The sequence below is a fragment of the Xenia sp. Carnegie-2017 genome, unplaced genomic scaffold (assembly GCF_021976095.1).
Source record: "Xenia sp. Carnegie-2017 unplaced genomic scaffold, XeniaSp_v1 HiC_scaffold_41, whole genome shotgun sequence".
Taxonomy (NCBI): Eukaryota; Metazoa; Cnidaria; class Anthozoa; order Malacalcyonacea; family Xeniidae; genus Xenia; species Xenia sp. Carnegie-2017.
In genome coordinates this window covers 937,682-954,500 of record NW_025813506.1, presented here as the reverse complement: position 1 = coordinate 954,500, position 16,819 = coordinate 937,682, and the positions used below count along the sequence as shown (strand labels likewise).

The 16,819-nt window shown below is 33.8% G+C and overlaps 1 protein-coding gene and 1 long non-coding RNA gene across 4 annotated transcripts; both read left to right on the top strand.

Annotated features, from left to right (window-relative positions):
* Window positions 1-3,494: 3,494 nt before the first annotated feature.
* Window positions 3,495-6,307, top strand: LOC124456057 (pachytene checkpoint protein 2 homolog). 2 transcript variants are annotated; one of them, XM_047006597.1, is made up of 7 exons: window positions 3,495-3,657; window positions 4,043-4,150; window positions 4,318-4,416; window positions 5,101-5,221; window positions 5,329-5,384; window positions 5,847-5,887; window positions 6,036-6,307. In XM_047006597.1, exons 3-7 carry the CDS (start codon window positions 4,405-4,407, stop codon window positions 6,061-6,063), a joined length of 258 nt encoding a protein of 85 aa, XP_046862553.1. In that variant the 5' UTR covers window positions 3,495-3,657; window positions 4,043-4,150; window positions 4,318-4,404; the 3' UTR covers window positions 6,064-6,307. The 2 variants fall into 2 exon arrangements, with proteins under 2 accessions (XP_046862553.1, XP_046862554.1); XM_047006598.1 differs by having other exon boundaries at window positions 4,275-4,416.
* Window positions 6,308-7,190: 883 nt separating this feature from the next.
* LOC124456013 lies at window positions 7,191-8,233 on the top strand. 2 transcript variants are annotated; one of them, XR_006952066.1, is made up of 5 exons: window positions 7,191-7,375; window positions 7,453-7,537; window positions 7,942-7,982; window positions 8,073-8,090; window positions 8,180-8,233. It is a non-coding gene; the product is annotated as an uncharacterized LOC124456013 (long non-coding RNA). The 2 variants fall into 2 exon arrangements; XR_006952067.1 differs by having other exon boundaries at window positions 7,897-7,982.
* Window positions 8,234-16,819: the final 8,586 nt, after the last annotated feature.

Below are 16,819 nucleotides of genomic sequence, written 5' to 3'. Positions count from 1 at the left end.
CATTCATTTGCAAACATCACAATCATGCCAGTCGGTACTTCATGTAAGTATTTTTATTCATAAATTTCACGCTCCTGGAGGGGAGGTGGCTGTGTCCTTTCCAAGAGCTTATTACCATAAACTATTATTTGTCTTCCGATCAGGCAGAATTTATAATATTAATAATTAAATAATAGACATGGATTCATATTGCCTATAAAATTTTCCATACATCGTCCGATTCTGCGAAGAATTTAGCTATCAATTACTGTATAGGAAATACTTTACCATCTAAACTATTTTCCTTCTCCTCCTATGAGCCCCATACCCAGTGCAAACGCCCTCCCCCCCGTCAGTGAAAAATCCATCACAATCATGACCATCAAATCATTCCATAGAAAAATCCACCCGTGTTATAGTTCATACGCGCATTTAAGTCCATATGATTAATAGTGAGTTGTTCACAGATCACTTCAGTAGTTCACAGATTCCATCCAAATTCCGGAAAATAACATACTATTGAAAATTTTGTTTTACGTTCAGAATAATTACAGCCAAATTCTTGCATATCTTGGAAAAGTTTGGTGTTCGTTGATATTTAATGATAAATTTTTTTATTGATATTTTTGCATTGATCTGAAAGATCTTGTTAGGAAGATTGTTTTACTCTTGAACACAATACATAGAAACACATATATATAAGGATTTCCGGTTGTATTTCATAGTTGATACATCTTGACTTACAATTCACTGACTGACAACGTCAATCAAAACATGAACGACTTATTATATAGAATGTAAACGGTCCATATAAAACATCCGTTTCCCAAAAATTAATGCCATTTCCAATCTTCCTCCAAGAATGAACAAACATTAAGTTCTTATTAATTGTATTCATACAAATTCTATTAGTTTACATCAAAGTTTCGAATACTTGGCTGTCATTTGAAAAATTGTTTTGATTTAGTCAAATTTTATATTACATACGTATGATCTTATTTTAATTACAAAAAATTTCTATGAGAATATCACGTGTACGCTGCTTGAAATTTTGTGCAAGTTATTTCAAAATAGGTGGCAGAAGTCTCTTTTGGAATACTTGAATTTCTTTTTGAAATTCTTCACTAAATTAGAGAGCGAGGGAACTCTCTCGTTTAGTTAGAATATTGTAAAAATCTTTTATGTGCATGTTTTGTGTTTTTGTGCATGTTTATGATCATCTGCAAACACCGAAGAATGGAAGTCGAAAATTTTGTCTTCTCGAAACATGCCTTCTTTAAATTTTAATATCTTCTCCAAAATAAGTAATAAATATTGGTTTAACTTACTGCAGAAGCGTTGCTTGACAATGACAGGTTACGGCAATGTGGTTCTGAAAGAAATTGAAGCAAAGAAGATTTGATGAACGATACAAACAAATACATGCTTACATCTCTGTTCTGCTATTCTTGATCTTATCGACCTCTGCATCTGAAAAATACTGAGGAAAAAGTTGCAGTATGATGAAGCAAACAAGCAAACAACTGACAAACAAACACATACCTCAGTCTCAATCTTCATCGTTCAGTGCCATGAATAACTGTAAGAATAATGTTAAAATACAATCATGACGAACTGTAGGAGCATATAAATTTTCAAAAACCAGTGTTTGCAGACGATCTGTCGAAATTTCTATCAAAACTGGTACTTTACCATGATTTCCAGAAAACAGCTGTAAACTGCCAACATTTACAGGAAAGGTTTACTTTTATGGCACAAAAAGTTACTGTCAGATTTTTCAAACGAAGTCAATCATCTCCATTGAACATAATGGACAGACGAGCATTCATGACGAGCCCTCAAGTTGGATTCAAAATTTGGAAACAGTTTCCTCTCCGAGGAATTATCTTTATGATTGCAATAGTTCTATACAATCATACAAAATAGCTATTTTGGCTAAATCATTTACCAAACATTAGAACATCACCGGAAGTTAAATTTTTTGCTTTGTAGACACTGTTATAACATCCCTCAATATTATAACAGTGCAATCATAGGCACAAATAAACCATTAAATATTCAAAGTAGACGGCTAGTCTGACTGGCTCGTGATAATCATTTTGCATAGATGTTGAGTTTAAAGATTTTGCAATACTCTGCCAGCGTATTGCAATTTCTCTTTCAACCATGATGATTGATTTAATGTAAATTAGATTTTGTTTTAATTTTACACAAGATATGAGCGCGAAGCACTCTTATATTAACATGCTCTAAAGCATGTTAACTGATTTGTGCTAACATCTACAAAATTACTCCATGGTATATAGAAGCGCCAGTCAGTTGTTGCACAAGTACAACACATCTCTTTACTACCAAATCCCCCAGTTATTACCAAATCAAGCACGTGTCAGAACTAGGCAATAAGCAAACATAAGCTAGCTCTCTGTTGGTCGGTCGAATTATTGATATGGACAATGAAGAAGGATGTTTTGGGTCGAAGGATGATCTGTTTCTTCCGTTAGCAACATCTTGAAGTCAACTTTGTTGTCTAGAAATATAGAATACGAGAGAAATGAATTGATTTTTTCAGTATCGGAAATCATCGCACCATGAACTTATTATGTTCGTTAATAAATCACTAATCACTTTGGTTACTTCTTAGTACTTTAACATGGCTCTCTGATCAAATAATTTAGTATGTTCAGCATCATAAATTATTGTGACACCCTAGCTCTTGCGTTCACTTCATTGCCATCTTTTCTTATTATCGTCAGTGATTCTTAACCGTGTACACTTTTAAATTATTTGTTTTAAAATTGAGTTTCTTAGCCTGTGGCTGTCATAGAAAAATGATTTTCTTCTTTTCAACTTCCAATGGCAAAGTTACACAACGAGAAGGTGCTTTTGGTGCTGTCTTTGGTCATACTAGTCTTAGCACAAGCAAAAGTGATTATTAATTGTCAAACAAGACAGAATAAATGAAGGATTAGAATCAACATGAGCATAAACAAAACAATATTCAAAAGAATTTCCGTTTTCCTGGTCTTTTAGGTCTCGCGAGAAAACAAAATTGAATGCATGGTACACACGAATAGAATAAGCATAAACGATAAAACTTTATTTCTTTTTCTCTTCAGAGTTTACACAGAAAGACATGGAAATCTTCTTTCGTTTTTCTCTTGTTCTTTTTGTGTTCTTCTTTCAGCTAATGCCTAACACATTTCCTTAAGCCTGTGTAATGGTGTAACTTCGCTCTTTTGAGTGGGTGGGAGGAACTTTAGGAATAAATTTGCCCATAAAAGGCGTGGTGTTATTTTTTATGTTGTTTCGTAAGATGAAAGAAGTATAAAATATTGAAAAGAAGAATATGATTTTTGATGTTTTTTTCTGTAAACCCTCGAGAGAGTCATAAGCACGCTCGTTGCTTATGCTTGTGATTACGTAGATGTTAATGTTCCAACTTTTTGTATTGTTTTTCTTTAACACTTTATTGACACTTGACACAACATTCAAAATAGATATATTCTATTCAAACAGTTCATGAAAAAATTATTGCTTTGTTCCGACAGTTGGATTGGCTGGATTTGAACAGGACGTTCTATACGAGAAGGGATTACGTTGGTTTTATTCAGTTATTTTGGGGATGATTGACGTATTATCAGTGTACCGTATGTCAAGAAGCATCCTATGGTGATACAGGTGAGCCATCACCCTCAGATTAAGCTCTAGGATATGTTTGCTACAATGACGGAATCGTTGTAACAAAGTCTTCTGTTCTTACTTCATATGCTTCATCTTGTTTTATACAGTTTTCCAAAATGACTCAACTGTAAATATTGTAAAACAAGCACGATTAAAAGCGTGTATATAAATTTGTAAAAATTTAAGAATTGCCCAAGATTTGTCCAAACAATTAATTTTTTGAGAAATTTCCAGAAATTTCCTTCAAATAGGCCGTTCTTTTCTGAGAAATTTCCTTAGAAATAAGACCACATTTGACCATCGTTATCATGTTCACTACTTCATGTAAAAGTTATATACCGTTTTCCAAAACAACATAATTTTTAATTTTAAACCTCACAAGCATTCGTTCTCCGCAAGAATATTTCTCTCCACATATCTGTTGTAAAAGAGTGAAAGACAAATAATATTTTAAAGAACATATAAAGTTTTTTTTGAAAGCTGAAACAAGGTAATAGATATATATGTTATTGTTATGCCTGAGTCTGACTTTGACTTTCATAGCGGGAAATTGAAACGATATTTATTTTTTATTTCTACATAGCAAAGATATTTAAGTTTTTTTTCCTACACAGCCAATATTGTGAATAATCTTTTGTATAACATCTCTAACTAAAGCAATATCGTTAAAATGGATAAAGTTCAAGAACTTTCTGAAGCACTGCCTTTACCAAGTCAGCCATTCTTAAACGTCGAAGTAAATGAATGCAAAGAAAGGTTAGTTCATAAAATGAACAAAGGACTGTATGCAGAAGGATATTGAATTGCATTTCATGTAATAATCTAGTTGAGTGAGTCTGTGTTGGTGAAACCATGCTACAGGTGAAACAAGGTAATGAACAAATCATGTTTTTGTTTTGTAAAGAAACTTGAATAATTTTAATATGTTACTAGATTGACGTCACTGGTCATATGTTGTGCTTCAACAGACTCACTTCTTCAAATACCACTGTGCTTTCAAAACGTGAACAAAACCATTTATTCAATTTGATAATAAGCATTAACATCTTAATAGTATTTACCACTTTATTTTAGCACTATCCCAGAGTATAGAATTATAAAGCTTGTCAAAGACTTTCTTATCAACATGAAAACAATTCATGGCGACTCATGTTTCATAAATTTGTTGATCCTTTTTAATGGAACATGTCAAGAGCATAACTATTGTGTATGACACAGATAATTTTTCAACATATGGCAAGGTTATTGACCCTATGATCAGACAATATTTACTTTCGTGTGTGAGAGTAGTTGTTCACACCCCTGGTATGTCACACATCCTTTTTGTTGAACCCCCACGGAAAGGAAAATGCAAGAACTCTTAGAGGAGTGACTTAGTTTGATAATGAAGATTTACATGAAGTACATATTTCTGTCAAACCTTCATAATTCTTTTAACAGATAATTGATTTGAAAAAAGTTATGCTAAAGTATCATGTCTATCAACTTCATGATGGGGGGCATGCATATGAAGAACTTGAGGATGATATATCTGCTCCAGACAACTGGCTTTTGCCTACAGGTGGGTAAATTTTGCCTGCAGGTGGTCAACTCACTTCAGTCCCAGGTCTTTTCGCTTTCACGAGTTATAAGTATTAGCAACAAATACAATTAATTCATCATTTTTAGAGGATTTTCAGGGCTTGTGGGAAAGCTTGCTCTTTGACTCGGATGTGAAAAATCAGGTTGTTCTTCATAATGAACATTTAATGATTTCTCTCGTGAGCGAAGTTTAAATTGTAGCTTGTTAAGGACGTCTTTAGCGCCGAAATAAGTTAACGTTTAAACAGTTAGCTGTCAAAACGTCAAATAGATTTTTTAAGGATTTTCCTAATTTCTCCTATTTTCCAATGTACATTATGTACTCGGGAGTTACTGATCAACGGAGTTACTGATCAACGGAGTTACTGATCTAGACTTATTAATCTCTAATATTTTCAAAAGGTTTACGCAAGCGATGACATTGTGCACCGTAGTGGTGACAAAGCTTACTTAGTAAACATTAAAAATACACATCTCAGCAATTCTAGCGAGTTATATCTATTAAAAAATGTTAAAAATTTTGTTGTTCTAATTTATTTACGAAAGTATATGTCGTGCCATGACTATGATATTTCATGTATCTCATTTTTATCTTATTTTTTTAGTTGCTAAAATATGCGGCAACGACACTTCTCTTCTCCGACAGGTTTGTCGTGTGAAATGAAACTATTGAACTGAAGACTTTTTAGAGAAGCCAAATTGCAAAATCGTTCGTTTTTCCATCTTTTTAAAATCACTCCCAAACAATGACGTTTCAAAGTATATATTAGTCACGTGTTTGAATCATATTTTAGAGGCGTGGATTTCAACATCATCTCGTGAAATAAAGTTATCTTATTGCATGGTAAGTTAGTTTCCTTGGTAACCAGACGTGAGTCCTTGCGTCATCGTCCGTCACGTGTATCTTTTTACGAATCAAATTAGATTTTATTTTTGCGTGTGTTGACTTTGTAACAACTCTCATCTTAACGGAGTAAATCTCTTATCACTCATAACATTCAAGATTGAAAAATCACATATCAAAGTATTGATAAGAATAAGTTAGCTACAATCAGATAGAATGAAACGCGAGACGTGATGGTGTTTTAACGAGCCAACTATTAAATGACGTCAAGGCTACCATGTTTGTGTACCGCTGTGACGTCACTCGAACAAACAACGAAGCCAATCAAACACCAGCATTTACCACTCATAGTACATCATGTTTGTCTTCACGTGATCTACTGCAAATATCCAGAAGAATAAGTTGAGCTTTTCTTTAAAACTTTCTGAAGCCAACCAGTACTGGTGAAACATCCTTATGTAAGGCGCTTTGCTCCAAAATTATCCATACCACTTTCTAAAGGTAAAACACTACATTTTATTTTGATGTTACGTAAATCGCAATCCATTACTATCCATGTGTGTGCAACTAATATTGCCACGTAATTTTATTGTTATGTCGTGAATTATAAATACAAAGTATAATCCGAAAAAGGACATGTTGTAAACTCAACATCAAATTTAGAAAACAAGACGATTAAAAATGTAAATATTACACTTTCAATTGTTTTGCTTTGTAACTTTTATTTAAGTTTACGAGATGTTCTAAAGATAGCAAATACCATAGTAAATGGTAAAAGTAATATAATAAGTTGATAGTTCTTACAAGAACTGTTGTAAGTAAAGAGCACTAACCCAATAGCTCTAAATTAAACGACACGATGCATTTCGGCAGACTACTCCTCAGGTGTCAACGTCTGCTGAATGAAAATTTACAATCTACCGATATTTATAATGCCAAGACAACAGTCTTTATCAACTTATTATATTACATTTACCATTCACTATGGTATTTGCTATCTTTAAAACTATGTATTATTTCTTTCTCTACAATGTTGTCGCTTTTACAGGAGTAAAGCACGAAAATATTTATATGACATGAACAAACTTGTGATGACAACTTTGTTCAGTCAAATACTTATTATCTATCAATTACGTATTTACAGAAGTCTTGATTTGAACTACATTTATGCGTTTATTTGCTAAACCTAGTCTTCCCCAATGTTGTTTCTTCTTATTTCAGACATCCTAATGTAATTATATTGACAACATCGAACATAACTAGAGCCATAGACGTTGCGTTCGTGGACAGGTTGAAAAATATGTTTGTGACTCGAAAGTTTTTTTAATTCACTTTCTCATCTAACTTCGCTATTTGTTCGCCCACAGAGCCGACATCAAACAGTATATTGGTCCGCCATCAGCCAAAGCTATTTACAAAATTTACCATTCTTGCATCAAGGAACTTGTAAGGGTAGGGTATTCAATGTTTTTACCACAGGATAAGAAAAAATATAGTTGAAACAGCACTATTTGTTTGTATGTAACTTATGTCTTCTTGTGCACGTGATCAACGAAATGGCTGCCGGTCAATTATGTTTTCTGGCCAAAAGGAACGCCGAAATGGCTTACCGCAACCTGTCATCATATACAATATAAAACAACAATTTGCCTCGTGAAGTATATCCCCTCTTCTCAGTACTTTGTACCTTTACGTCTACTGCTTTATTTCCATACCACAATATAGTCGTTTGTGCAAGTTATACAAACATGTTGCTTAAATAGAGAGGTGTGCAGTTATATAGAAATTGATTGCAAACGATTGCATTGTAGATAATTTTTTAATAATCAAAATTAATGTTCACCGTTTCATCACAGACCAGTATCATATCACCAGCCACTCAAATTTTGGATTTAAGGTACAACTGAAAAAATACACGAAATTTTATTTTGACGAAAATTGACGGTGTTTTTTCTCTTCTTATATTTGTCCTTAATTGTGTATGTAGAGCTCTGGAAATTTAACGGTTTGTTAGAAATTTTTTTGTTCACTTCTATGTTGATGACATGGTTTTAATTTCCGATGTACAACTTTTTCTCCTATTTTCCATTGTAGCTTTGTCGACAACGATTTAACACACTGTAGTCTTGAATTAAAGAAGATAGCCGAGTAAGTGAAGTAGATGTTTGTAGATGTAGATCGTCGAGGTTAGTGGAGTCCTGCGAAGGACTGTTGATGTTGAGGTTGACTGACTTCTCAACAACCTTAGCGGTAGTCATCTTTAGAGTCAGCATCAACAACAACAGTTCTTTTCAGGACTTTACTAACCTGGACGATCTACATCTACAAACATGTAACGATCTCCATGTTCAAACCTTTCACTTTAAAGTAAAGTGATGTCACAGAGTAAAATAAACATTTCTTGTCTTCGTTTATGGTAAATATTATGTCACCCAGTCTTCATGTTTTCAAGTTAGTATTCTTCTCGTTTTACAAAGAAAACGAAACTACGCCCGGGATTTTCAGAAGTTGTCTGAACCTTGGCAGTATGTTCTAGTTTCTTTTATGAGAAGAATTCTTGTAAAGAAAAAGACAAATTTTGAAAGGAAAAACCCGTTTTCGGTCCATGCTTCCCGATACCTTCTTAAGCGTAAGGCACTAAAACGCGGCATGTTAACGTTTCGGTAGCAGATTTCGGCCCTCCACGCTATCCTACTTGGGAAATGCCAATAGCAAGCTTCCGCCCATCAGACCCTGAGATCACCTGCGATAGGCTTTGCTCAGGATACGCAGGAGAGTGCGGTCGCCACCGAAGTGAGGGCCTAAGCCACTGCATACTATATCGCACCCAGCTTCCACTGCTAGTTGACATCTACTATATGAAGTTTTAGCTTTATATATATATACCAAAATTTAAAGGCGTACGAAAGTTGTGGGATGATTGTTATCGTTACAGCGCATGCCCAGATGATTTCTTTGATAATTTGCGACTAAGTGAGTTAAATGACACAAATGTAGTGCAAGTACATATAGTTGGTCGTTGTCATGACTATGAACAATTACTCGAGTGGACTGCGCATGCTCGAGCGCATGCGCAGACGATTTCTCTATTAAATTGTTACTAAGCATGCTATTTACTTCAAAATTGGTGCTAGTAGATGCAGTTGGTCGTTGCCATGACCATGAACTCGGGTAGCTGGTCAAATTGACTGCGCATGCTCAGTGAGACTGCGCATGCGCAGATGATTTGTCTTAAAACGTGTGACTGAGCGAGCTAATTACTCCAAAATCGGTACTAGTACATCCAGTTGGTCGTTACCATGAGCTTGGAGAGTTTGTGGAGTTGACAACGCATGCTCAGATTCTCAATTAATTTGTGACAGAGCGAGCTCTGAACTTGGTGCTTGTAGATGCGCTGAGCAGGCTTTCCATTATATATTTTTGTCATGCTCTTTGTCTACTTAAGCTTGTTTTTACAAATGCATGTGAAACTCGTCAACACTTTGTTACGGCTCTCGTAATATCCGTGACAAGGTTAAAAATTTTTTTATTTTTCTCTACAACTTTATACCTGCATATTGCATGTCATATCCAAGCTTTCCTTAGATTTGACGGGAAATGGTTTTTATTCACTCTTACATCTTCTGCCTTTATAATTAGTCGATCTGTATTTCTAAACTAATACTTACAAATGCCCCAAGAGAATTTTGTTTTTATTGGCTCTCTTCTACAAATACAATACCATGTCCGACTATTTGATTGCACGAATTTTTTAATTTGATCACGTTTTTTTGACACGTGTGTTTACGATGGGAAAGATGGATTGCTTAAACGTACCTAGTTGTTTAGACTACTTGGATCCATAGTTATCCTGTAACGTAAACTCTTGTGAAACACCAATGAGCATACGTAGTGTGTCTTGTATAACCTCTATTCTTGTTCTCCACTTCATCATCTATCCATATTTGTTCTTGTTTAGTTCTCAGCTCAACACAACCCTTGTCTGAAGTTCCTAAAACCTTCATCTACCCAAGAAAGATCTCTGGTGGTAACATGTTAGGTATGGCTAGTGGTTGGTCATCGTCATTGAGCCTTGCGAAACCAGTTCAGTATACGTTAATTGTCCTGAAAACGTTGAGGAGGTTGCTAGTAAAGCGTCGCCTAAACCAGAAGTTAGTTTTCATGGTATGCTAACTGATTACGCAAACGTTGTTAGGAATAAGTTCACATAAAATGGTTATGGTCTCATTCCATCGTATTCTGAGAAGGTTTCATGTTCATCCTGAATCTTTCACCAATGTTACAAATACTTAGTTTTTTTTGCTTTTTGAAATTGTCGTTTTATGGCTATTATTTTAGAGCATAGACATTGAAAATCTTGTGGTAGTACAGGTATTTTCAACATTTTTTTGTTGAAAAATTCTCTAGTTTCAATTCTTCGAAATTTCTCATCTTAATTGTCACCTTTTCTTTAGAATCCTTTCGATACGAGAAATCGTCGGGATTTGAGGTACTTTATACGATATATTGAATTTAAGCGTTAATAACTCTCATCTGTTCATCGTAACTTTGCGATAATTCTATGGATAAATTATGTTTTTATATATAACAGATTATTGATGATCATACTTCACCTGAAGGTGTTCAGCAAGAACGACGTATGAAGTTACTGTCGTTAATTAATAATATAGCCCTTGATAAAGGGTTGGATGGTCGAAATTATTAATGTCATGGTTGTTTCAGACCAATTGGAATGAGTATGATCAATGAATTCTCGACTTGTTATTTGCTAATAACTCAAATATATTTTTATTTTCAAATTTCTTAGCCTAATAAATGTTATCTTTGTAGAAACTATTATAACAAAGTACATAATCCCTTTTTTCCGTGAAGCCCATGGATGCGTTCGTTCATGATGAAAGAGTCATATTGTATAAGGAGGCTCTCGTTCATCACGAGAGAGTTATGAGAAAAATACGTTGTAAAAGGTACTAAGTAAAAAACATATAAACATGCTTAGTGTTTGTTTAAGTTATTTGTTTGTACCAGGAAGGAAGGGCTTTAGAGGGTGTGAATTTCATTATGTCTGTGATGGACTCTGTGAGGGAACTGTGCTTTTCTAAATGAAATAAAATGGTGAATGGAGGGATGGTATTCAACTTTATGAACTTTTCTGCAGTGATGTTATTGTTATGTTAGTAAAACAGAAGTCAAGACCTTTGGGCCTTACCATTAAGACCGCCATACAATTTAAACTGTACTCTTTAAATGTATTTAGTGCTAACAACGGCATTAGACAAGGTGAAAATTTTCAAACTCTTTCTAGGTACTGAGAGCTCCACATAATTAAATATTGTCAAGTACAGAGTGATAAGGGTGGAAAACTCACCTTTCCATTTCCACGAACCAGCGTGCCCATAAACGCATATTTTTTTGCTCAGAAGACTACTGTTCGCTAAGGCTTCTGGTATTGATGACGATATTTCCTCTGGGGTTCAGTTTCCTCAGTGAAGCTTCATTCATCAATTTCAAGGTCTACGGCCTAAACACAACAAAAATATCAAGGTGAGGAAGACAGCTGGTCTTCATATGGTGAATGAGTGAGGAAAATCAGTAAAGTTTTCAAAATGTATGTTCAGAAGCAGTCTAGGGACAAACAGCTCACCTCAACCAATCGTGATATCAGCTGGTACACGATCACAAGTAGCTATGACAACAATATCCCCACAAACTAATTCTTTAGCAAGAAAGTTTACCAATGAACCATTCCTAAAGCTAAAAATACAGAGAATATTCGACAAAGAAAAGGCATCCAACATATATAAACTGCTGATAACAACAAAACATTGACATTCTTAAGTTAAGAGTCCATGCACATGGTAGACATATATTGTCCAATTACAATGCTTACAATTCCAGATGCAAGCAGCAGCAATATCATAAGCTCTTTGAACTAAAAATTTATACAAATTTCTTTAATTTATATACTTCGCTACAGTGACTACATCAGGAGTGATCTGACGTTGATTCTCGAGTCCTTTTATACTCCAGTCTGGTGTCATTAGAAGTGATTTGATGGTGAAACTTGAGTCCTTTTATACCCCAGTCTAGTGTCTTTACCATAATTAATCTGATGTTGAAACTTAAATTCTTATATGCTCCAGTCTAGTGTCCTCATCATAAGTGATCTGTTGTTGACACACGAGTACTTATACACTCCAGTCTAATGCCTTTATCATTGATCTGATGCAGCCACTCGATTCCTACTAGAAAAATCTTAACAGTTTAAAAATAGCCAACCAACCTGATCAAAATATTTTCGCCATATTGGAACTTCAGCTCCCGCATCAAATTCGTTCAACCCATATATTCTTGCACGTCTTTCGGCTTCAGATTTGTCCAAACCAGTATATACATGAGTTACAAAGTCCCTTTCTACATCGTCGATGGACAAGCTAGACACTTTTGTTGATGGCATAAACGGCAACATTTTCTCCGGAGTCTTACTCTCACTATCTGTTTGAGATTTCAAATTCATTTAAACTGTACAGTTTTCGCTAGCGTCGCAGACGAGAAGAATCTGTTAGCGTGTTTTCATTTCGGATATCCCGAGGACATTTCTGTCAGCAGGTTAATTCAAAACAACTTAAACAAGCCAACATTACAGAAATTTTTAATTTTAATTGTCATAAATTTATTTGAGCATTCATTTGCAAACATCACAATCATGCCAGTCGGTACTTCATGTAAGTATTTTTATTCATAAATTTCACGCTCCTGGAGGTGGCTGTGTCCTTTCAAGAGCTTATTACCATAAACTATTATTTGTCTTCCGATCAGGCAGAATTTATAATATTAATAATTAAATAATAGACATGGATTCATATTGCCTATAAAATTTTCCATACATCGTCTGATTCTGTGAAGAATTTAGCTATCAATTACTGTATAGAAAATACTTTACCATCTAAACTATTTTCCTTCTCCTCCTATGAGCCCCATACCCAGTGCAAACGCCCTCCCCCCCGTCAGTGAAAAATCCATCACAATCATGACCATCAAATCATTCCATAGAAAAATCCACCCGTGTTATAGTTCATACGCGCATTTAAGTCCATATGATTAACAGTGAGTTGTTCACAGATCACTTCAGTAGTTCACAGATTCCATCCAAATTCCGGAAAATAACATACTATTGAAAATTTTGTTTTACGTTAAGAACAATTACAGCCAAATTTTTGCATATCTTGGAAAAGTTTGGTGTTCGTTGATATTTAATGATAAATTTTTTTATTGATATTTTTGCATTGATCTGAAAGATCTTGTTAGGAAGATTGTTTTACTCTTGAACACAATACATAGAAACACATATATATAAGGATTTCCGGTTGTATTTCATAGTTGATACATCTTGACTTACAATTCACTGACTGACAACGTCAATCAAAACATGAACGACTTATTATATAGAATGTAAACGGTCCATATAAAACATCCGTTTCCCAAAAAATTAATGCCATTTCCAACCCCCCAATCTTCCTCCAAGAATGAACAAACATTAAGTTCTTATTAATTGTATTCATACAAATTCTATTAGTTTACATCAAAGTTTCGAATACTTGGCTATCATTTGAAAATTGTTTTGATTTAGTCAAATTTTATATTACATACGTATGATCTTATCCAAATTTTGTAAAATTTTTATGTTATGGAAAATTTGTTCAAATGCATAAATTATAGTTTTTGATAAAATTTGGAATTATTATAAAATTCATTTTCAGGTGGGAGGGTAGTATCCCAATTTTGTAAAATTTTTTGTTATGGAAAATATGTTCAAATGCATAAATTATAGTTTTTGATGAAAATATGGAAATATGAAGAAATTCATTTTCAGGAGGGAGGGGTGGTATCCCAATTTTTAAAATTTTTTTTGGAAAATATGTTGAAATGCATAAATTATAGTTTTTGATGAAAATATGGAAATATGAAGAAATTCATTTTCAGGGGAGGGTCGTATCCCAATTTTTAAATTTTTTTGTTATGGAAAATGTGTTCAAATGCATAAATTATAGTTTTCTGATGAAAATATGGAAATATGAAGAAATTCATTTCAGGGGTGGTATCCCAATTTTGTAAAATTTTTTTTGTTATGGAAAATGTGTTCAAATGCATAAATTATAGTTTTTTGATAAAAATTTGGAATTATTATAAAATTCATTTTCAGGGGGGAGGGGTGGTATCCCAATTTTGTAAAATTTTTTTTGTTATGGAAAATGTGTTCAAATGCATAAATTATAGTTTTTTGATGAAAATATGGAAATATGAAAAATTCGTTTTCAGGGGGGGAGGGGTGGTATCCCAATTTTGTAAAATTATTTTTGTAAAATTTGGAAATATAAATAAATTCATTTTCAGGGGGGGAGGGGTGGTATCCCAATTTTGTAAAATTTTTTTGTGATGGAAAATGTGTTCAAACGCAAAAATTATAGTTTTTTGATGAAAATATGGAAATATGAAGAAATTCGTTTTCAGTGGGGGAGGGGTGGATTCCCAATTTTGTAAAATATTTTATTTTCGTGGAAAATGTGTTCAAATGCATAAATTATAGTTTTTTGATTAAAATTTGGAATTATCATAAAATTCATTTTCAGGGAGGAGCTGTGGATTCCAATTTTTGTAAAATTTTTTTTATTATGGAAAATGTGTTCACATGCAATAATTATAGTTTTTTGATGAAAATTTGGAATTATCATAAAAACCATTTTCAGGGGAGAGGGGTTGGATTGCAATGTGTGTAAAATTTTTTGTTATGCAAAATGTGTTCAAATGCAAAATTATAGTTTTTTGATGAAAATATGGAGAAATTCATTTTCAGGGGGGGTGGTATCAAATTTTGTAAAATTTTTTTGTGAAGGAAAATGTGTTCAAATGCATAAATTATAGTTTTTTGATGAAAATATGGAAATATGAAGAAATTCGTTTTCAGGGGAGGGTGGTATCCCAATTTTGTCAATTTTTTTGTTATGGAAAATGTGTTCAAATGCAAAATTATAGTTTTTGATGAAAATATGGAAATATCATGAAAATCGTTTTCAGGGGAGGATTGGATTCCCAATTTAGTAAAATTTTATTGTTGTGGAAAATGTATTCAAATGCATAAATTATAGTTTTTTGATGAAAATATGGAAATGTGGAGAAATTCGTTTTCAGAGGGGGAGGGGTGGTATCCCAATTTTGTAAAATTTTTTTGTGAAGGAAAATGTGTTCAAACGCGAAAATTATAGTTTTTTGATGGAAATATGGAAATATCATGAAATTCGTTTTCAGGGGTGGTATCCCAATTTTGTAAAATTTTTTTTGCTATGGAAAATGTGTTCAAATGCATAAATTATAGTTTTTTTATGAAAATTTGGAATTATTATAAAATTCATTTTCAGGGGGGAGGGGTGGATTTCAAATTTTGTAAAAAATTTTTTTGTTATCTCAATATCTCAGATGACTTGAATCATGATACCTGCTTTGTTTATGAAGTCATGAAACAAACTGTTCATTATATTAAGGATGAGATTTTCACAACACTGAGTATGGTGCATTATTTCAGCGATGGCTGTGCAGGACAATATAAGAACTATAAGAACTTTATCAACTTGTGCCTTCACGAAAAGGACTTCAATGTGAAATGTGAATGGTCATTCTTCGCTACAAGCCATGGCAAATCTCCGTGCGATGGCCTTGGAGGTACGTTGAAACGATTGACAGCAAGAGCCAGTCTACAAAGAACTCACTCGCATCCCATTTTGACAGCAAAACAAGTTTTCGAGTACTGTAATGAAGAAGTCAAAGGGGTTCATTTTATCTTTATTTCAGCAGAGGAGATGGTTCCTATCAGGAGCATGTTGGAGACAAGGTATAGCACTGCAACTACTCTTCCTGGCACAAGAGGCTTTCATCCCTTTATCCCCCTCTCTGAAAGTGTTATGGCTGCTAAACGTGTTTGAAGATGAATTGTATGCCTTAGAGTTTAATCTAGTGTTGGGAAAGACAAACTTAGTGAAGCTGGCAGATCCAAACATGTCTGACTTTATTGTTTGCTTATATGATGAGAAACTTTGGGTTGGACTTGTTGATGTAGTAGATAAGGAACATGATGATGTTCAAGTCAAGTTTATGCATCCAAGCTACCCAGCAAGATCCTTCTTCTGGCCAAAGAAAGATGAGGTATGTTTTGTACCAATTATGAATGTGTTGTGCATCATTGAGGCACCAGTAACAGTAACAGGAAGACAATACAAGTTGAGTGACAAAGACATATCCACAATTGAGCAAGCACTTGCTGAATAACTCGGATAGCATGTAACATAACTTGAAAAGTACAGTACAGTACTGAACAATATATTAACATTATTGAAGATCAAATAACAACTTCTAAAGGTGATGATTGCAAATGCTGGATATGACAGTTCCATAAAATTAAGAATTTACATAGGATTTCAACCATATATTTGTTGGCATATTTTTCAGCAAGAAGAAGAGACACCAAGCCAAAACTTAGTGAAATTAATCCTCATTATATATTCATATACCACACCAAAAATGAGTTTGGTCCTACATTGCCAACATGGGTAATTTTCGGTTTGTAATTTGATCCTTTTTATGGTTTCGGGATATATATATACCATTGTTTAACATAGAAAATATGCATTTCTTTTCAATTAATGATATTTTTGAACTCATATTCTGATTTAGCATGTCTTA